A 23,245-nucleotide genomic window follows, 5' to 3' on the forward strand; every position below is an offset into this window, starting at 1 on the left:
CACAGTAATTTAAAAGACAGATATGACTTCCATATGTTAATTTTTAGAATATAGATAATAAGACATTAAATGATTGCATTACATTTAAAAGTGAGGAGCTATTTACGGGTTTTGGGCGACTTGCTTCTTAAGCTGGGAAACACATGTGAAACGAAGTGACCTTGCTCAGTCCTCAGCCAGCACTGGGTCTGTGTGGTTAATTGGGGCTTGGAGTCAGAAGGACCTGGGTTAGTTCCTGTGTATCTTTGGGCAAGTTGATCTGACCCCAAATATTTTCCTGTCCTTAAGATCAGGATAATAATAAATGCATCATAGGATCTGATGTAGGATATCAATGTGCATTAATGTCAGTGGAGCACTGGGCACATGCCCCTGGGTTACTCTGCAGCCTGAGGAGGCAAGAGGACCAAGCCTGTGAGAACGGGAGCTGTGGATGCTCGCACAGGGCGACAGGTGCCTGTGGTAGGTGTCAGCTATTGTTTTCCAAGAAGGGATTCATCTTATATAATATGGTTTGTAAATGAATGTTTTTGTGTTATGGGTACTAGCAGAGATCTAGGGTATATTTTCTGTTGTTTGCAGAAAGTTATCCCAAAGAAATAAGTTCATTAAGTGCATAACAGGCTTTAGTCCTTGGGAAACCCACATGGTGGGTTCTCTCTCATACAAACTCCTAGGAGGGTGTAATGGAGGAGATGGTAGCCAGTCCAAGAAAAAATAGACAAGTTCAGGAGGAGGAGACTTGAGATGCCACAGAAACCAAACACAAAATGGACTTTTTGCTTTACTTCTCTATTTCCTACATTAAACACAGAGTTAATTGTCATGAGAACCAGACAAATCTCATGTGGACTTGACCTGTGGATTTAATTTCGATACTTTAAACAGCAATGAAAACAGCTTCATAGCTAATTGATAGATTTAAAGTAATATTTTAAAAATAATCTTTATTTTTCTCATTGCAAATGTTGAACTGTAGAAATTTTGGAAAAGAAACAAAAGCATATAAAAGAAATTAAGAATCAGCTCTTATGCCTTCACCTTGAGATAACCACTGGTAACTGAGTAGTATGTAGCTCTCCATACTTTTTCAGTGTATTGAATATATATATATATATATATATATATATATATATATATACACACACACACATATTCCTTCACAAAACTGAGATTAGATTTTAAATGCCTAAACTGTATGAAGAAAATAGCACCTTTATTTGTTTCTTATATTGTTTAGTAATTATCTAACATTTCTAAACTGTGACAGTCATTCTGAATTCCAAGCAGACACGTACTGGTTTATTTGCCCAGAGTTCTAAAGGGTCTTCACGCAGCTCTCCATAAAAAATGAATGGCAAACACATTGGAGGTCAATTTAAGGGCTCTTTCCTCTACAGAAGAAAAACTAATTTTTAGTTGGTGCTTTATCCAACTGTGAGTTTTATTTGCAATATATTGCCTGTAAGCTCAAGAATCTTGTTTCAGCTCTTTAACCTTGCACATGTCTGGTACGTAATAAATATTGAACTGTTGAAATATTTGCTGAGGTGAGAAATAGAGTTAAATCTTCTAATAATCTGGTTGATGAGCCTATTGTAATACGGAAGCACTGAGCAGTTTCAAGAAGGAAGATTACCAACAGGTAGAAATCTTAATGTGAGTTATTGTCATAAAAACTATGATGGAATTTGGTACAGTATTAAGTACATTGCCAATATTTTTTTAAAATGTATTTTATTGAAGTATAGTTGATTTACAATGTTGAGTTAATGTCTGCTGTGCAGCAAAGTGACTCAGTTATACATATATATACATTCTATTTCATATTCTTTTCCTTTATGGTTTATCACAGGATATTGAATATGGTTCCCTGTGCTGTACAGTAGAGCCTTGTTGTTTATCCATTCTGTATACAGTAGTTTGCACCTGCTCTTCCCAAATTCCCAATCCAACCTGTCCCCGCTGCTCCTCCCTGTTGGCAACCACAAGTCTGTTCTCTGTGTCTGTGAATGTTTCTGTTTCATAGATAAGTTCATTTGTGTCATATTTTAGATTCCACATATAAGTGATATCATATGTATTTGCCTTTCTCTTTCTGACTTACTTCACTCAGTATGATAATCTCCAGGTCCATTCATGCTGCTGCAATGCCTTGCCAATGTTTTTGACAATAGATGTGTTTCCTTTCTACTTCATACAGGTGTAATGTCTTCAAGTATTGCGGAGTAGATGTCTCATATGATATATATGGTGTTGGCTGTTTAACAAATGACCAGTAATGTAAAATGAATTAATTTGGGGGAGTTTGACATATCATTCATTTGTTCTGACTGGTCTTCCCAATTCTGTTGATTTTTTTCTTTCTTGCTGGATTGATTCATTCGTTCCGCAAATATTTACTGAGTGCCTGTTAGGTGCCAGGTGCTGCTCCAAGTGCTGGAGAGAGAGTAGGGATCAGAACAGATACGGTTCTCTGTCTTCCTGGAGGGGAAGACAAACAGTAAACAAATGAGCCTATGACAGTGATTTCAGGGCTTGAAAAGTGCTGTGAAGAAAATAAAAGCAGAGTGTGGCCATGGATTGACTGGGGGGGGGGGGCGGGGGGCGGGGTGCGCGCGCGCACGCGCAGAGCGGCACAGAAGATGAGTGACGCTGTCTCCTTTAGTGCCGCCTTTGGGTGGGCTGAGTGCCTGGGGCAGCCCCGGGGAACCCGGCGCAGCTCTGGCCCACTCAGTGCGCTGTGGCACCTGGTGCTGGAGGCTTCGGGCGTGATCTCTACACAGAAGGGCTCTGTGGTGCCAAAGCTGCCACGTGGTGACGAGCACCAAGCACAGAAAAGACCGTGTCCTTGAACCACAGATTTAACAGCTCTGCTGACTTCTTTGAAGATGTTGAACCGATGAGAAGGTATTTGCTATAACTCAATGTTGTACGTGAGAAGTATTTGGCAAACCTCTGAAACACTTCCCAGATGAGATCATTGTAAGCCAGCCTAGACATGGGATGTCCACGGTGGGTTGTACCAAATGTGTCACATGCGGTGCTTAGAAAACAATTGTAATCAGAAAGATGAGAAGCACCCTTTATTCGTTTATTCCATTGCCCAGCTTCTCTCTAAATGCTTTCCACACAAAGCGCCAATTTTTATTCAGTTCTCTAAATTCTTGGGATCCTCTCTAAAATTAGGAAAGAATATCAATATTAAATGTAGGATTAAGGATTTGAAAATATTTCAACATGCAATACGTTGCTTCTGGGGTAGGTGTGCCATGCTACTCCAGCCCGAGGGGATAGTTAATGCCTTGGGCGATTCCCATCACCACGGGTTGCCAGGCCACCAGATAACGAAGCCAACCCAGGATTTGTCCGTATGAGAAGTGTGTGCGCTCCCAGCTGAATCTCAGTTCAAGGAGGTTGCTCTACATACAGCCACGCAGCAGAAATAGTCATTGTTATTTACACTACACCTAATTTCCAAAACCAAATCGAATCCATCTACAGTAAAATCCCCAGCTATCATATACCCAAACAAGAACAAAAGGCAAGGGTCACACGCTAAAAGAAAGAGGCAGGGGGGAAGATTACAGTGGAAAACCAAGAATAATGGAAACCACTGTAAATGAGCAAAAACAGCTCTGGGCTCTCCTGCCACTGGCTCATCAGAGGGATTTTGTTGCATATTAAAAAGAAAAAGATTAATTCACAGATTATACATACCTTATCCTGGTACTTTTGATCATATTGTACTAAGGGAACTTAGTGCATAGTATCTCTATTAGCCATGTTATACACAAAAAGGCAGATTTTTCACAAGCGTTGATAGCTATTATCTTATACTGAGTCTCAATAAAGAGTTCATGTATTTCTTTAGCTGCCTTAGAAGAATGACGATTGTTGTTAGGATGTTACATTCAGAAATAAAGTCCTGTATTTCATAGGAAAAAAAAAAAAAGAGTACATGTAATATTCAGAAGTTTATTCTCTTAAGACCATAAAGGTTTATTCTCTGAAAACCATCTCTCTCTCAAAGAAGCCAACTGTCCTTTGCTATTTAAATGATCATTAAGGTGACATTTATGATCATATTATCACCAATTTTATAATAAAGATTTATGTACTGCAGTTTCACAAGTAAGTTATTAACTGAAAGCTGTTCTGGACTTGGCTTCTTCGTGGTAGGATGAGTGGAGGAGAGGAAGGCGCGTGACAGGCTTTCAGCCTTGGCCGTGCTAGCCTTGAACACACTCTGCAGGAAAAGCCAGCCGGGAAGGGAGCTGGTGGGTGCAGAGGGTGTCCCCTGTTGCTGGGATGTGGCTCTGAGACCAGGGACCCGCCCACGCTGCCTCCCCTGCTGACTTACTTGCAAGTCTTTCCTTGATTTTCAGTCCTCAGAGATGGGGGGCGTTGCTGCCAACAGCCATTATTAAAACTGCACACAGGGTTGGTGAAGAGTCGGGGGAGTGGGGAGCAATGGGGGCAGTCTCCTTTAGCGCTGTGAATGCAGGTGACTGGAACTCAGGAGGAACAGTAAGGCTGTCACTTAAGAGAAGAGGGAGTACTTGGCAGGTGGAAGCCATCCCCTCAGTGCTCTTCTGCTTAAGGTGGGATGTGTTTTAGTTCCATTTACTCCCCTGGAAGAGATACACCATGGTCTTGGGCCAGTGGGGTTGCGGGCCAGGTCTTTGTAATCAGCTCTGGATGGGGACATTCCTTTCCTGTGACCTTAATGAGATTTGGGTTTATTCTGTTGGGGATGCCTGCTGTCTATAAACATCCTGTTGTTGCCCTTTGACAACCAAATCTGTAGTAGGTCTTTACTCCTTTCAATATTATTATTACTTAGGTTAGCCTAAGAAAAGACGAGGTATAGCAAGGAATAAAAAGAGCTAAAATCCAGGGGAAAAAACCCTACTCATTTCTGGAGGTAATAAAATTTGGTATACCTTAAAAATGCTTTTCTATATTCTAGTTTGCATTTGGGGCTTTTAAAATTTCAATTCTAATCTATTTATCTCCCCACTCATTCATCCCATTCACCTGTTACCTATCCTCTCACTGTCTGCCTTTCTATCTATCCATATCTATCTGTCTGTCTATCATCTATCTATCTATCATCTATCTATCTATCTATCTATCTATCTATCTATCTATCTATCTATCTATCTATCTCTCTATCTCTCTATCTATCATCTATCTATCATCTATCTATCATCTATCTATCATCTATCTATCTATCATCTATCTAATCTATCTATGATCATCTATCTATTATCTATCTATCATCTATCTATCTAATCTATCTATCATCTATCTTATCTATCTATCATCTATCATCACCTATCATCTATCTATCTTATTCTTCCATATATTCACTAGTCTTTTGCAATATCCCATCATACTTCCACTAAAGCCCTTAGAGTGGAATATATGAAATATAAAGTCTAGAATGTATCTTTTTTGGCATTTAACTTCCTAACTAGAATAGTAACACAGGCTCAGGGGAGAAAAGAGCCAAGTCCTTTAGAAATAGGTGGTTAGGGAAAACAGAATGTTTTCTGCTTTACCTATAATGAAGATAAGGAAAGTTTAGATTAAAGAATGCATCACCAGAAACATTTAAGATAATATTTTATAACTTTATACAAAAGGATACGGGTTATTGATCATCCTCTTCAAATCGACCTTCTCTTTGCAGTAAGGGCACGTCTGCTTTTTACCAACAATACACCAACCTTGGATGCAGAATTCATGAAAGCTTAGGGATCTTGTTAGGGAAGCTTCTGATATTAAAGGGCAAGGTCTCCTTCATGATGATGTAATGAAAGTGATCCCACCTGTAGGGTGGAGTGGTGGAAGCGGGAATAGCTCTCGGTCACGACTTGGTTGTGTCCATCGCTTTCTTAGGGAGATTCTGCAGGACAATGGAACAGCCAAGGACAGGGAGCTTGGAGTCAGAGCTGCAACAGCTTATGACCCTGAGGAATTTACTGATCTTCTTGGCCTTATGTGTTCTTACCTCACTCGATTCCTGTGATTAAATTAGATAAAGAATGTGGACGTGCTTTTTTACAGGAATGTCTTACGTAAACATATATCATTGTATTTCCCTGCCTTGCTTATGGTGCATTTCTCTGCGTTTACGGTAGCATCTCCCCATTCAGCTTTTTGGGCACCTTCTCATTACCAACTATGCATGTAATCTGACTTGTCTTAGGTACTTAGACAAGTTTAAATTATTTGTGGTCAAATATTTGTACGAATGTTTCTATTAGCTTCGTAAGTTTTTTTCTCAACCTTTGATTACTTACAAGGAGCCAGTTATTTCTTCATAGAATATAAACCTATACTAAACATCTAAAACTCTAGGCATTTACAGATTCACTTGTATACAACTCCTTGTCCAGAAAGTTTGACCCTTTGGCCCCAAAGTTGATGGTGAACCGTATGTTTTCCCGCAGCACCAGGGACTGAGTCTTACAGAGCACAAGTCACTCTGTGTCATGACTTTCTGTGTATTTACATGGCCCATATGCTACCTGCGGGACCATGACTCATTCACCTCTGTGATCAGCATTTTAAGCAGTGCCTAAGTAACTATTTATTGCACGAATATTTGAATGATTCATTCAAAACCGATTGCTACTTTTGCAGACCTATTTTTCCAGGTTCCACAACTTATAGGTTTGAGTAAAATGATTAACTATAACGAGACCCATCGTGTTGAGTTATTTCTACAGTCGTTGATCCCAGCATGGCTTTCTGGATCAAGATGGCACGATGTTCTACCTGGCCTGCTTCACCCCCATGTGAACAGCAATGATGTAGACGTTCCCTCCCGAACAGATGGAGGGTACGGAGGTGGAGGCAAGTCAAGGCCATGTAGATGATTCCTCAATATTAGATCTGTGTGCAACTAGGAATTTCCGCTGTTTTATGTTCTTGGAATTGGGGTCACTTTGGCAACACGCTTGAGTTAGCATAAAGTGTATTACTACCAAATGTAAAATAGATAGCTAGTGGGAAGCTGCTGCATAACACAGGGAGATCAACTCGATGATGGGTGATGACTTAGAGCGCTGGGATAGGGAGGGTGGGAGGGAGTTGCGGGAGGGAGGGGATATGGGGATACATGCATAAATACAGCTGATTCACTTTGTTGTCCAGTAAAAACTGGCACAACAGGGTAAAGCAATTATAGTCCAATAAAGAGCTTAAAAGAAAACATAAAGTGTATTATAACAGAGATTCTGAATCAAAACCCGTAGAGCTCTTCATTCAAAAGGGCTGGAGTACAGCCCCATCTTCCAGTTAGGCATGGAGTTCAGGGATCATCGAGCCAGCATTGAAATGTGCCTCTCCTCTTTAATATTATCTTTTATCTTCAAAATCTCATCTGAAAAACCTCTGCACGGGCAGAATTGCCGCAAAGCAAGACGCAGACGCCCATCCCCTTGTTAATATGATTCATGTCTGCCCACTCCTTGCTAATATGACTCATGCTAAAATAACCATTAATAATACTCCCTGCCAAGCAAATTGAAAGGTGACTACATTTTCGATTACATATGCACACATGTACAACAATCCCTAAGGGCTTTTAAAGGTGGAGAGAGAAAATATTTCCACTTGCAAATGGCAGAAGGGGCTCTGTTCCAACATTTGAAAAGTAAATCATATTTAAAACTAGGACCAGACTTGGAACATTTCTACTAAGAATGATAGTTTTTTGGGAAAGGTATCACACTGAAAAACCACATAGAATTCCACATGGGATATCTTTGTATTTCTTACCTTAAAATGTTAAGACTTAAATACTGGAGTAAGGGCTCCTATTACATTTCAGATGCATTTGGTCCAGTTTTTTACTCTCAAGATTGAATAAATGGAATCTGTCCAGATTAAACAGAATCAAATCATGAGTGCTGCACATCTAGGGTATTACTGCCTGAGTTAGGTGGGCTTCAGAGGCAAAAGACAGATCGTTTAACCACCTTATAATGACAGAGCTTTGAACTGACTGAGTGCATAGCAGTATTACAGAATTGATATTGCACTATAAAACAAAGATAAATGATGCCTCCTTTTCCCTGTATTAAGAGAAGAATTAAAATACCGATTGTTGGCCAACCCAAACACAGCACTTGTATCCAGAGTTACTTGCTTAGGCAGTGCAGGATGCTTGGCCCAGGGTCTGGATCCCAGCATCTTTCAGCACTCAGAGCTCTTGCTCACAGTTATGGAGTCCCAGAGGATGCTGGTTTCCAGGCCCAGGCTGGTTTGGTTCCTAAAACCTAAAGATCCCTCAGCCAGTAGGTAGCGATTTGAGGCACAGCCCATAGGCAGAAGAACCAAGTAGTCCAAGAACTAGGTGCTCACATTTTGGTCCCTCCTTATGTAATTTAAGGTACCCTGCTGCCTGTGGCGTTATCCTCTTTTCGAGACCAAAGCTGATACTTAGCTTCCTCCATCGCCACTGTTGACACAAGCAGGTTCCTAAAGATTACTTCCAGGCAAAGCACATCACTTTGTCGTTCTTGTTCCTGTACGACTCAGACACAGGCTCCACCTAGAGAGTCCTGAGTTCCTCCCTGCACCTGAAACGTCACTCTGTTTTTCACTCCCAGACCACTTCTCTCCCTGGTCCTTCTTGGCTACCTGTTTGCTTATGGCTTCGCCAGCTTTCCCAGCCAGCCTCTGCACAGATACTGCAGCACCTCCTCTCTGTGTAGCATGGAGATTCGTTTTTAAAAAAGAAATTCCTGGAGGAGGGGGAGAAGGAGGTTTACCTCCTGCTTATTAAGAGCAGTTCATTATTCAGCACGGGTTGCCAGAACGTCTCAAAAAGAAGCTGGGCGGGAAGATAAAGTTTTGGGGTTTGGGGATGGGGCAAGGCAGAGGGAAGGGGGGTAGGAGGAGGAGAGAAAGGAGGAGGAAGGTGATGAGACAGTCTTCCCTGACTTGCTATCTCCCATGCCCAACACAGATTATCTGGACATTGCCTCCCGGCACTGGCTTGATGAAGGCCGAATGGTCTCCCTTGAAAAGGATGCACATGCTTGCACGAAAGCTGGTAGGTGTTTTCGATGAGCCCTTCTTCATCGAGCTCCATGATGATCTTCTGCCCACAGACGGTGCAGATGTCATCTGACAGGCTCCTGGTGGGCATCCCACTGATGCTGTAGAACTGTTGGGGGAAAGGCACAGAGCACCGCCATTCTCTGAACACAGGGAAGCCATTGCCAGGCTTGGGGACATAGAGCCTTTACTGTTCCTCTTTTGGTTTAGAACCTGAAACACTTTTCCCATAGGAACAATGCTACTGTGGGGTAAAAGTTTCCAGGCAAATCCCCACTGAACCACAAATGGACCCAAAGCACATCGCTAAGTATAATCACCTAAACTCCCCACCAACGAATCCTTTGAGAGGAAGAGTTTTTATCTAGGGCTGTAAGTTCAGACTCACAAGGGAAGCTTTTTAAGCTCACCCAGAGCCTGACCCTTCCCTCTATTTTCCTGGAGACTCTGATTCATAGATCTGGAGTAAACCCAGACATCTATGTATCTTTTAGTTAATTTTAATATAATTAAAATTTTAATTAATTTTAATATAATCCCAAATGATTATAGGGAGTACAGACTAATCTCATTAGAAGGCAATGCATTTAGAACCCTAACTTGGGACACTGCGTCTTCCCAGGGCTGTGGATGAGGAGTGATTCTCAACACTGGTAGCACATTGGAATGTCTAAGAAGCTTTTTTAAAAACAAAAAGGTGGGACTTCCTAGGTGGTGCAGTGGTTAAGAACCTGCCTGCCAATGCAGGGAACATGGGTTCGATCCCTGGTCTGGGAAGATCCCACATGCCACAGAGCAACTAAGCCCGTGCACCACAACCACTGAGTCTGTGCTCTAGAGCCCGTGAGCCACAACTATTGAGGCTGTGTGCCACAGCTACGGAAGCACACTCGCCTAGAGCCTGTGCTCCTCAACAAGAGAAGCCACCACAATGAGGAGTAGCCCCCATTGCTGCAACTAGAGAAAGCCTGTGTGCAGCAACAAATAAACAAACAAATAAATAAAATAAATTTATATTAAAAAATGTTATAATTGTTTTAAACTTAAAGAAAACATACCAAGGTAGTAGAGTTCCCATACCAGGTTTGCCCTATGATTAACATCTTACATTAGTATGGTACATTTGTCACAATTAATGAACCAATGTTGATACATAATTATGAAATACAGTTTACACTTTATTCAGATTACTTGGTTTTCCCCCAATGTCCTTATTTTGTTTCAAAACCCCACCCAGGGTACCATTAATTATCGTGTCTCCTTAGGCTCCTCTTGGCTTTGGCCATTTCTCAGACTTTTCCCCCCACCCCCTTCAGTGAGGTTATTTCAGTTATTTGTAATACAGTGAAACTCTTCTGTCACAGTCTACATTCTCTCCTGGCATTCCCTGACATCCTAAATGATTTTTTGAGATTTTCACACATTAAGGTTGACCCTTTCCACTATAAAGTACTGTTGATTTTGACAAATGTGTAGTGTCATGTCTCACCATCAGAGTATCATACAGAATAATTTCACCACCCTAACAAATTCCCTGTGCTTTACACATTCAACCCAGCTCCCTCCCTAAATCCCCTCTCAACCACCAATCTCCTTAGCATCTCCAGAGTTGCACCTTTTCCAAATTGTCATATAAGTGGACTCGTGTAGTATGTAGCCTTTTCAGGCTGGCTTCTTTCACTTAGCAATATATATTTACGATTCTTCCAAGTTTTTGCATGGCTTAATAGCTCATTCCTTTTCCTAGGGAGCTTTTAAAACAAAGCAGATGCATTGGCTCCACTCCCAGAGTCTGACTTAATTAGTGTGGGGCTCAGGCACTGGTGTGAGAGTGGAGGTTGCTCCTCCTTACCTTTCTCACAAGCACACGCACGCACACACACACACACACACCAAGTTACTGGTGGCTGTGCCAGTGGCTTGAGGCAGTAGGTTTTATATATACTTGGTGTCTGGAATGAGGATGACAGCAGATGACAAGATGTTGAAGACTGGTGGGGTGGGATCAGATGAGAAATCTCCAGGAAGTTGGTGCTTAAAGGCTTGGTAGTCTTGCCAGGTTAAATCTCTTTTTCCTGGTCCACTGGAGAACAGAGGACATCCAATGCGTCTCTTCCTCGGCTGGCCATAAACAAGCACAAGAGGCTTTGGGAGTTTTTTAAAGGGGGATGGCTCTGGTTTTTGTTGGAGGAACTGGGAGTGAAAATTCTCCCTCCTGTGCTCACCTTAAACCTTATAAGGAAGGCAGTTGTTTCAGAGATGAGACATGGCAGGGAGATTCCAGCATTTCACCACAGAAGTTGGATTCCAGGCTCTCAGAAAAGAGTAAGATGGAGCCTACAGAGATGGGGAAGGGGAAGTAGGCGGGCGGGAATGAAGACAAGGTCTTGTTTACTCAGTCCTGCCCCAAAGATGGAAAGGGAGAACAACAGTCCAGAAGATCATTCTTCTCTTGCCACTCACACTGGTTTTTCCATTTCACATCTGGCTGTGTACCAAGAGACTGGTAGAGGACAGGGACGGGGAATTTCTGAAACCACTGGGTCATCCCTGGAGCCCTTGCTATGTAAGTTTTTAAGAGATGTGTGTGTGTCAGACACAGATGGATACTCCTAATATTTGAATCTGGAATCCATCTAACCAGAAAGTATGTCCATTCTGAGTTTCAATTTTAAGAGAGTTAAAAAAAAAAAAACTATTAGGGATTTTCTTTTTAATTCCAGGGAACAATATACAGTTAGAATACATTTATTACACTTTTTATGTCTTCTACTTCTTCAAATGCTGTATAATGATAACTGATCTTTATAATGAGTATTACCCTGAGGCATTGGTTGATTCTGAAGTGTTTTATGTGCATTACATATGACTGTTATTTGTATTAGCAGAGATAAAGGGTTATTTTTTGTCATTGCTGCATTTTTACTAATCCTTTCTCTTTATTTTGTTTAGATTAATTTTTACTAATCCTTTAAATGTTGGCAATTGGGGTATGCTAGATATGGTTACTCCCAGATCATTTGACACCAGGAGAATCCAGGGAGCAGTTGGACTGTCAGAACTAAAAAAGACATCTGTTTCTGAACATGGATGTGAATGTGTAAGATGAGATCATTTTTCCATGTACCATAAATGAAGAAGCATCACTTACCCCTATAGTAGAAGCCATGTAATCCGAGCAGATCTCTGCAAAGTCTCTCCCCATTACTCCATAGTAGAGGCCATAGAACAAGGACACGATGCCAAAATCCATGGAATCTCTAGCCTTGATTCTATTGAAAACAACATTGAAGGGAAGTAAGGATGTGGCATTTGCGGGGGGGTGTGGAAGGGCTGCAGCTTGGAAAGTATTTCCTGCCTTGGTATCTAACAGAAACTTGGTGGTATTTTCTCCCACTTATTTGTTTAATGTTTCTTTTTTTTTTTAATAAAAGAATTTAAAATTCTCTCAATTCCATTCAAATTTTACCACTCAGGGCTAAGTGGACAAAATCATTCTTGAGAGAGTGTTTAAAGGCTTCTTAGGGCTGCAGTGCTAAGACAAGCCGACTGTAACCAGCGGTTCTCAAGCTGGGCTGCACGTGGAAAAACCCGGTGCAGCTTGTAAAAGCCTCCATCCCTGGACTGCACCCTGGGCCAATTACATCAGGCTCTCTAGGGGTGGGGCCTGTGCAGCGATATTTTTGGAGGCGCTCCAGACGCCAGGTGATTGCAGGTGGGCCGCTAACTTTAGGAACCTCTTTAATAGTCCAATGGTTGTCAACCCTAACAGTAGATTGGAATCACCTGGGGGAGATTTAAACAAGTACTGATACATGAGCCCACCTTCAGGGGCACTCATTTAAGTGGCCTGGGGTGAGGTCTGGACAGCAGCTGGGGTCAGGAATCCCTGCTAGCAAACTTAGATGTTACAGAATGCTTTCCAAGACTCTATCTTACCTAAAAATATTTGAGATAGATACTATGATCCCCACTTTATCTTTGAAAAAATGGAGACTTGGAAAAAAATGATTTGCTTAACATGATAATTGGTACCAAACAAAACCAGAAATCAAGCTCAAATTTTGAGGCCCTTTGCTGCTATGCAACGAACTCGTTCCACAGAAAAGAACCTTAATACAATTGTGCTCAACGACAATCAGTAGTGAAAAAAAAATTGCTTCCCATCTGAAGGGTGAGGTTCCTTGTGTGCCTCATTATAGGAGAATTCCGGGTTAAGGATCTTAAAATCATAAGGATAATAATCTTGGGGCAACTATAAGTAACTTCCTAAAAGTCCTTATGAACATTTTTATATTCATTAAAGTAATAAAAACAGTATGCTGAAAAGATAAATCAGTGTGTTTCTGCAGCTTCAACCAACAATAATAGATCTGTACAATTATTTTCTATCCCTTTCCTGTTAGAAAATGGTAGCAGCGCCTTCTCTGACAGTTTCATGAAATACTTATAAAATCAGATTGCTACTTCCCTCAGAGCTGGCTCTCCATGCAATTGTGTTCCTTGTTTTATGAGTTAAGTGTTGCCGACCTTTGCCGTTGAATTTCTGTTAAGGTCCCAGAGACTGAGAGTAACTTTGATGTGAGAGAACTTCCGGGGCATTTTCATTTGAGCTGTTTTCCGCAGCTGCGTAGTATGTCTCACATTCCTTTTCCAGAGCATGGGTGGATCACACAGCCTCAGCTCTGCCTGTGAGAACCTCACCCACAGCACACGTCAGCAGCATCTTCCCCGTGGGAGCACGGTTCTCAGTCATAGATGTTAGTATCCCAGTTTCCTTTATTTCTCCCTAGACTTTGTGGTTCTGTTATCTTTTCACTTCTTCAGTGTCTAAGTACTCAGTGTCCTCTTTTTCTCACTGCTCCCATCAAAAGAGATATCGTGGATACCAGAAAAAAAATTCTAGAGCAGTGCTGTCTAATGGAAATATAGATTGGACGAAATTAAAAATTGTCTTTGAGCCACATGAAAAATATAAAAAGAAACACACGGGGACTTCCCTGGTGGCGCAGTGGTTAGGAATCCGCCTGCCAATGCAGGGGACTGGGGTTCAGTCCCTGGTCTGGGAAGATCCCACATGCTGCGGAGCAACTAAGCCTATGCACCACAGCTACTGAGCCTACACTCTAGAGCCTGTGAGCCACAACTATTGAGCCCTGTGTGCCACAATTAATGAAGGCTGCGTGCCTAGAGCCCATACCCTGCAACAAGAAATGCCACTGCAGTGAGAAGCCCCAGCACCGCAATGAAGAGTAGCGCCCCCTCACTGCAATTAGAGAAAGCCCGAGTGAAGCAACGAAAACCCAGCAGAGCCAAAAAAAGAAATAAAAAAAAAGCTAATTATTTTTTTTAAAAAGAAACAGATGAAATAATTTCCACAATACATCCAGAGTACTATCATCTCAACATGTAATAGATATAGAAATTATTTTCTTATGCTGCCTTTGAAATCCAATGTGTATTTTAGACTTACAGCACCTTTTATTTCATATTTTAAGTGCTCAATAGTTACATGGGCTAGTGGCTACTGTATTAGATAGTGTACCTCTAGAGGTTTTAAGGAAGAAGATGTATAGAAGGAAATGACACTTCAGAATTTTGTGGAAGGGAAATTTATAGTTCAGTAAGAATTACTCTACAATAAGTGTCAGCCTACTTTTAGTGGTGATCTTTTAAACTTGTAGATCACATATAGATTCTCTTTAAAGCTTATAATTTTTTGAAAAATTTTGTATCTGTGGATTTTCTCTTCCTTTTCTACTGGTTTTCCCCAGTGATATCTACTATACCGATGATAGTACTGTAAACAATGTGTGCATGGAAAATTATTGGGCCAAATGTGGCTTCCAGATATAGAGAGCTTTACCAGGTGAATGTTATAAGCGAATGTTTGGAGATATTAATGTCTTAATTGGAGATACTTACTTGAAAAATAAATTGAATCCACACATTGTAAACATGATAGACAAATAACCCACAACACCAAATGCATAGCTGAGTTTGTAGATTAGAAGAAACCATTTGTAGACCAATCTGTGGAGTGAAAATTGGGGAGAAGCACAAAACATGATGTATTATAAAATATTTCATCTTTTTCAAACCTTGTTATGTCAGTTTTTAGTTTCTAAAATTATATTCATTATGCAATATACAGAACATGAGTATATTATATGAGCTGAACTTCCTAATAATGTAGAGTTTTAGTATACTATCAACAAGCAGTACATAAACAGTACTACCTTCACACGTGTTTCTGTGTACATGCATATATAAATTCATTGTGACTTATCTGTGTTCCTCATGTAAAAATGGCCTTCAGGAATGGTTATTCTAAATAGGACCCTGCCTTCCTTCCTCTCCTCCTTTTCTCATTTGGCCCTAGGTTAGCTTAGAGTGGTTTTGGCAGGAATGCCTTGGAGGCAAGCAAAAGATGGGAAGAGAAGTCAAGAGGGGAGACCTCCTCCCTCAGGAGTTTCTCTTCCCTCCTGTTGCTGCTGCCCCAGCCCCAGGGCAAGTACCACCAGTCCTCATCCCATCACCTCTCCACTCAAACAGCACCCCTCGCAGCCCTGGAACAGGAGTGCTTCAGACTTGTTTTCTTCTGTTATGTGGACGGGTCCTCTGTGTGCCCCACACTCACCATGGTAACTCCTAAGGCCTTTCCTTCTTCCCACAGGGTCCAGGTGGAGAAGTGAGAGTGTGGGGGCAAGGATGGAGATGACCTAGGAGGAGCCACGTATCCTGTTCGTTTCCGTCACTCCAGGCAGGAAAAGCCCTTAGGAAAACTACGGAAGGGGCTACGTGGCTGCTTCCTCCCCGGGAGAATGTGGGAAGAGGATGGGGGAGCAGCTCTATTCTTGGGGCACCGCCCATCAGAACAAGAGGGGAGGAAGGAGGAGGGCTGGGGGCCAGTCTGGGTGCCCAGAGAAGATACAGGGTGCTGGCACGTTGCACACGAGGGTGAACAGAGGCCGGGGGCCCTGTTTGCCCTCAGCCCTTTCTCTCCTCATCCTCTTGAAGCCTCTCTCCTGCATTTCACCCCACACTTCATTTAGAGTCTCCCTTGGAAGACTTGGCCCCACCCTTTCACCTCTGACCCCTGGAGCCCTGTCCCCAGCTCTGGCCTTCCTTGGCTTCCTCCCTGCTGGAGCCGTTGCACCCCATGCTTAAGTTCTGTGGTATTACTGATGCAATGTTTCAGCGTTATTTTCTTTTTAATTGAAGTATAGTTGACATATGATATTATATTAGTTTCAGGTGTACAGTATAGTGAGTTGACATTTTTATGCGTCTCAAAATAAATGATCGCTATGAGTCTAGTTACCATCATCATCATACAAGTTATTATATCATCCACTACACAGGCAGACCTCACTTTATTGCACTTTGCAGGTACTGGTTTTTTTGTTTGTTTGTTTTTTTCAAATTGAAGGCTCGTGTCAACCCTTTGTTGAGCAAGTCTCTAGGCACCCTTTTTTTTCCAACAGCATTTGCTCACTTTGTGTCTCTGTGTCCCATTTTGGTGATTCTCGCAAGATTTCAAACTTTTTCATTATTATTATATTTCTTATGGCGATCTGTGATCAGTGATCTTTGATGTTACCATTGTAACTGTTTTGGGGCACCACGAACCACACCCATATAAGATGGTGAACTTAATCGATAGGTGTTCTGTGTGTTCTGACTGTTTCCCCAACTGGTCATTCCCCATCTCTCTCCCTCTTCTCAGGCCTCCCTATTCCCTGGGACACAACGATATTGAAGTCAGGCCAATTAATAACCCTAGAGTGGCCCCAGTGTTCAAGTGAAGGAAGAGTTGCATGTCTCTCGCTTTAAGTCAAAAGCTAGAAATGATGACGCATAGTGAGGAACACATGCTAAAGCCGAGATAGGCTGGAAACTAGGCTTCTTGCACCAAACAGTGAGCCAAGTTGTGGATGCAAAGGAAAAGTGCTTGAAGGATATTAAAAGTGCTGCTTGAGTGAACACGCAAATGGAAGTGAAACAGCCTTATTGCTGATATGGAGAAGGTTTTAGTGGTCTGGATAGAGGATCAAACCAGCCACAACATTCTCTTAAGCCAGAGCCTAATTCAGAGCAAGGCCCTAACCCTCTTCAATTCCCTGAAGGCTGAGAGGGGTGAGGACTCTGCAGAAGAAAAGTTTGTAGCTAGCAGAGGTTGGTTCATAAGATTTAAAGAGGGACTTCCTAGGTGGCACAGTGGTTAAGAATCTGCCTGCCAGTGCAGGGGACACGGGTTCGATCCCTGCTCCAGGAAGACCCCACATGCCATGGAGCAACTAAGCCCATGCACCACAACTATAGAGCCTGCGCTTTAGAGCCTGTGAGCCACAGCTATTGAGCCCATGTGCCACAACTATGAAGCCCACAAGCCTAGAGCCCGTGCTCTGCAACAAGAGAAGCCACGGCAATGAGGAGCCTGTGCACCACAACGAAGAGTAGCCCCCGCTTGCTGTAACTACAGAAAGCCTGTGCACAGCAATGAAGACCCAATGCAGCATGCATAAATAAATAAATAAATTTAATAAATAAATAAATATCTTCTTGAAATATCTTTAAAAAAAGATTTAAAGAAAGACGTTATCTCTGTAACACAAAAGTGCGAGGTGGAGCAGCAAGTTATCCAGATGATCGAGCTAAGTTAATTAATGATGCTGGTTGCACTAAACAAGAGATTTTCAATGTAGACAAAACAGCTGCCTATTGGAGGATGCCTTCTAGGACTTTCATAGCTAGAGGGGAGAAGTCTATGCCTGGCTTCAAAGCTTCAAAAGGACAGGCTGTCTCTCTTGTTAGGATAATGTAGCTGGTGACTTTAAGTTGAAGTCAATGCTCATTTCCATTCTGCAAATCCTAGGGCTCTGAAGAATTATGCTCAGTCTATTCTGCCTCTGCTCTATAAATGGAACAACAAAGCCTAGATGACAGCACATCTGTTTGCAACATGGTTTACTGAATACTTACTACTCCTCAGAAAAAAAGATTCAAAATATTACTGCTCATTGACAATGTACCTGGCCACTCAAGAGCTCTGATGGAGATGAACAATGAGATTAATGCTTTTATGTCTACTGATACAACATGCATTCCGCAGCCCATGAATCAAGGACCGATTTCAACTTTCAAGTCTTATTATTCAAGAAGTACATTTCATAAGGCTATAGACGTCATAAATAGTGATTCCTCTGATGGATCTGGGCATAGTAAGTCAAAACCCTTCTGGAAAGGATTCACCATTCTAGATGCCATTAAGAACACTTGTGATTCATGGGAAGAGGTCAAAATATCAACATTGACAGGAGTTTGGAAGAAGCTGATTCCAACCCTCATGGATGACTTTGAGGGGTTCAAGCCTTCAGTGGAGGAAGGAATTGCAGATCTGGTGAAAACAGCAAGAGAGCTAGAATTCAAAGTGGACCCTGAAGGTGTGACTCAATTGCTGCCATTTCATGATAAAACTTGAATGAATGAGGAGTTGTTTCTTGTGGAGGAGCAAAGAAAGTGGTTTCTTGAGATGGAAACTACTCCTGGGGAAGATGCTGTGAAGACTGTTGAAATGACAACAAAGGATTTAGAATATGACATAAACTTAGTTGATAAAGCAGCGGCAGGATGTGAAAGGACTGACTTCAATTTTGAAAGAAGTTCTGTGTAGGTAAAATGCCATCAAACAGCACCACAGGCTATAAAGAAATCATTCATGAAAGAAAGAGTCAATCAATGTGGTGGACTTCACTGTCTTATTTTAAGAAATTGCCACAGCCACCCCAACCTTCAGCGACCACCACCCTGATCAGTCCACATCCACCAGCATGGAGGCAAGACCCTCCACCAGCAACAAGATTACAGCCTCACTGAAGGATCAAATGATGGTTAGCATTTTTTAGCAATAAATATTTTAAAATTAAGGTATTTCACCCTTTTTTTTGGACATAATTCTATTGCACACTTAATAGGCTACAGTAAGTGTAAACGTACATAGCATACACTTTTATATGCACTGAGAAATCAAAAAACTTGTGTGACTTGCTCTATTGTGATATTCAATTTATTGCAGTGGTATGGAACTTGACCTAAAATACATGCCTGTACATTGCATCCCTGTAACTTACTTATTTTATAATTTGAAGTTTGTGCCTCTTAATCCCTTTCACCTATTTCACTCATTCCCCCCACTTCCTTCCTCTGCGGCAACCACTAGTTTGTTCTCTGTATCTATGACTCTGTTTCTGTTTTGTTATGTCTGTTCATTTTTCTTTTGTTTTTTTGTTTTGTTTTTTTTGCATTCCACATATAAGTGACATACAGGACTTGTCTTTGTCTGACTTTTAAACTTAACAGCACACCCTCTAGGTCCATCCATGTTGTCCAATCAAAATGCAAAATTTGATTCTTTAAATGGCTAATATTCCATTGTATGTGTATACCCCATCTTCTTTATCCATTCAACTATTGATTGACAGCTAGGCTGCTTCCATATCTTGGCTTTTGTAAATAACGCTGCAATGAACATGGGGGTGCGCACATGTTTTTAAAATAGTGTTTGTTTTCTTTGGTTAAATACCCAAAGAGGAATCTCTGGATGGTAAGGTAATTCTATTTAAACCTTTTTTTAAGGAACCATCATACTGTTTTCCACAGTGGCTCCACCAATTTATAGTCTCACCCACAGGGCACAAGGGTTCCCTTTTCTTCACATTCTTGCCAACACTTACTTTTCTTGTCTTTTTGATAACAGCCATTCTGACAGGTGCGAGATAATATCTCATTATGGTTTTGATTTGAATTTCCCTGATGACTGATGTTGAGCATCTTTTCATGTGCCTGTTGGCCATCGGTATGTCTTCTCTGGAAAAATGTCTATTCAGGTCCTCAGCCCATTTTTAAAATGCACTGTTTGGTTTTCGATATAGAGTTGTATGAGTTCTTTATGCATTTGGAGATTGACGCCTTATTGAACATATCATTTGCAAATATCTTCTCCCATTCAGTAGGTTACTTTTACGTTTTTGTTGATAGTTTCCATTGCCATGCAAAAGCTTTTTCAGTTTGATGTGGTCCCATTTGTTTATTTTTGCTTTTGTTGCCCTTGCCTAAGGAGACAGATCATAAAATATTGCAAAGACTGATGTCAAAGAGCATACTGCATATGTTTCCCTCTAGGATTTTTATGGTTTTAGGTCTTACATTTAAGCCTTCGATCTATTTTGAGTTTATTTTTGTATATAGTGTAAGAAAATGGTCGTTTCATTCTTTTACATGTAGCTGTTCAGTTTTCCCAATGCCATTTACTGAAGAGGCTATCTTTTCTCCACTGTATATTTTTACCTCCTTTATTGTACGTTAATTGACCATATTAGCATGGGGTTATTTCTGGGCTCTCTATTCTGTTCCGTTGATCTAAATGTCTGTTTCTGTGCCAGTACCATACTGTTTTGATTACTATAGATTTGTAGTACGGTTTGAAATCAGAGAGTGTGATACCTCCAGCTCTGTTCTTCTTTCTCAAGATTGTTATGGCTATTGGGGGTCTTTTGTGGTTCCCTACAAATTTTAGGACTATTTGTGAAAAATGCCATTGGTATTTTAATAGGGATTGCATTGAATCTGTAAACTGCCTTGGCTAGTATGGATATTTTAGCAATGTTAATTCTTCCATTCCATAAGCCCAGTATATCTTTCTATTTATTTGTGTCATCTTCAATTTCTTTCATCAGTGTCTTACAACTTTCTGAGTACAGGTCTTTTACATCCTTAGATAGGTTACTCCTAGGTATTTTATTCTTTTTGATGCTATGATAGATGGGATTGTTTCCTTAATTTCTATATCTGATAGTTCATTGTTAGTGTATAGGAATGCAACAGATTTCTTTGTATTAATTGTGTACCCTGCAACTTTACTGAATTCATTAATGAGCTCTAGTAGTTTTCTGGCAGCGTCTTTAGGGACTTCTATGTATAGTATCATGTCGCCTGGGAACACTGACAGTTTTACTTCTTTTCCAATTTGGATTCCTTTTATTTATTTTTCTCCTCTGATTGCTGTGGCTAGGACTTCCAAAACTATGTTGAATGAAAGTGATGAGAGTGGGCACCCTTGTCTTGTTCCTGATCTTAGAGAAGTGTTCAGCTTTTCACTGTTGAGTATGATGTTAACTGTGGGTTTCTCATAAATGGTCTTTATTATGTTGATGTATGTTCTCTCTATGCCTACTTTGTTGAGAATTATCATCATAAATGGATGTTGAATTTTGTCAAATGCTTTTCTGAACCCATTGAGATGATCATGTGATTTTTATCCTTTGTTTTGTTAATGTGGTGTATCATGTTGATTAATTTGTGGATGTTGAAATATCCGTGCACCCCTGGAATAAATCCCCACTTGATCATGGTGTATGATCCTTTTAATGTGTTGCTGAATTTGGTTTCCTAATATTTTTTGAGGATATTTGCATCTATGATCATCAAGGATGTTTTTGTCTGGTTTTGATGTGGGTAATACTAGCCTTGTAGACTGAGTTTGAGAGTATTCCATCCTCTTTAATTTTTTGGAATAGTTTGAGAAGGATAAGTATTCACTCTTTCTTTAAATGTTTGGTAGAATTCCCTGTGAAGCCATCTGGTCCTGGACTTTTGTTTTTTGATTACTGATTCAATTTCATAACTAGTGATTGGTCTATTCAGATTTTCTATTTCATCCCAATTCAGTCTTGGAAGATTGTATGTTTCTAGCAATTTATCCATTTCTTCTAGGTTCTGTAATTTGTTGGCATGTAATTGTTCGTAGAGGTCTCATGATTGTTTGTATGTTTTTGATATTAGCTGTGATTTCTCTTGTTTCATTTCCAATTTTATTTATTTGGGCCCTCTCTTTTTTCCTTGATGAGACAGGCTAAAGATTCATCAATTTTGTTTATTTTTTCAAAGAGACAGCTCTAAGTTTCATTGATCTTTTCTATTTTTTGTCTCTATTTCATTTATTTCCATTTTGATCTTTATTATTTCCATTCTTTTACTAACTTTGGGCATTGTCTGTTCTGCTTTTTCTAGTTCCTTTAGGTGTAAATTTAGGTTGTTTATTTGAGATTTTTCTTGTTTCTTGAGGTAGGCCTGTATTGCTATATATTTCCCTCTTAAAACTGGTTTGCTGTATCCCATAGATTTTGGATCTTTGTGTTTCCATTTTCATTTGTCTTGAGGTTTTTTTTTCTATGTTAACCCATTGGTTGTTTAGTAGCATGTTATTTAGTATCCATGTGTTTATATTTTTTCCAGTTTTCTTCCTGTAATTGATTTCTACTTTTATACTGTTGTGATCAGAAAAAACACAATATGATCTTGATCTTCTTAAGTTTATTGACACTTGTTTGACACATGGCCTAGCATGTTATCTATCCTTGAGAATGTCCCATGAGTACTTGAAAAGAATGTGTATTCTGCAGTTGTTGGATAAAATGTTCTATCTATATCTATTAAGTTCATCCGATCTAATCATTTAAGGCCAATGTTTCCTTATTGATTTTCTATCTGGGTGATTTCTCCATTGAATTAAGTGGAATATTAAAGTCCTCTGCTATTACTGTATTGCTGTCAATTTCTCCTTTTATGTCTGTTAATATTTGCTATATTGTATTTAGGTGCTCCTATGTGGGGTGCATAAATATTCACAGACGTTATATCCTTTTTTTGGACTGACCCCTTTATCAATTTGTAACGCCTTTGTCTTTTGTTTTTGTCTTTATTTTCAAGTCTGTTTTTCTGATATGAGTATTGCTACCCTAGCTTTCTTTTGGTTTCCATTTGCATGAAATATCTTTTCCCATCCTTTCACTTTCAGTCTGTGTGTGTTTTTAGATCTGATGTGTCTCTTGAAGCCAGCATATAGATGGGTTTTGGTTCTTAATCCATTCAGCCACCCTGTGTCCTTTGATTGGAGCACTTAGTCCATTTACATTTAAAGTTCTTATGTACTTACTTACTGCCATTTTGTAATTGTTTTTGTCATTTTTGTAGTTCTCTGTTCCCTTCTCCTTCTTTTAGTCTCTTCCCTTGTGGTTTGATGATTTTCTTTAGTGTTAGGTTAGAGTTCTTTTCACTTGATTTTTTAGTATTTCTATTGCGGGTTTTTGGTTTGTGGTTCATGAGC

The 23,245-nt window shown here is 40.4% G+C and overlaps 1 protein-coding gene across 1 annotated transcript in view; it reads right to left on the reverse strand.

Moving 5' to 3' along the window:
- Positions 1-3,275: 3,275 nt before the first annotated feature.
- Positions 3,276-23,245, reverse strand: part of RNF175 (ring finger protein 175) — a 48,851-nt gene continuing 28,881 nt past the window's right edge. Inside the window, exons 5-9 of the mRNA XM_057726960.1 lie at positions 15,004-15,111; positions 12,230-12,350; positions 9,054-9,187; positions 5,657-5,758; positions 3,276-3,396 (exon numbers count right to left, since the gene is read on the reverse strand). Coding sequence (XP_057582943.1) covers positions 3,276-3,396; positions 5,657-5,758; positions 9,054-9,187; positions 12,230-12,350; positions 15,004-15,111 — 586 coding nt within the window. The remainder of the gene's footprint in view (positions 3,397-5,656; positions 5,759-9,053; positions 9,188-12,229; positions 12,351-15,003; positions 15,112-23,245) is intronic.

The sequence above is a fragment of the Hippopotamus amphibius genome, chromosome 3, assembly GCF_030028045.1.
Source record: "Hippopotamus amphibius kiboko isolate mHipAmp2 chromosome 3, mHipAmp2.hap2, whole genome shotgun sequence".
In the NCBI taxonomy this organism is placed as follows: domain Eukaryota; kingdom Metazoa; phylum Chordata; class Mammalia; order Artiodactyla; family Hippopotamidae; genus Hippopotamus; species Hippopotamus amphibius.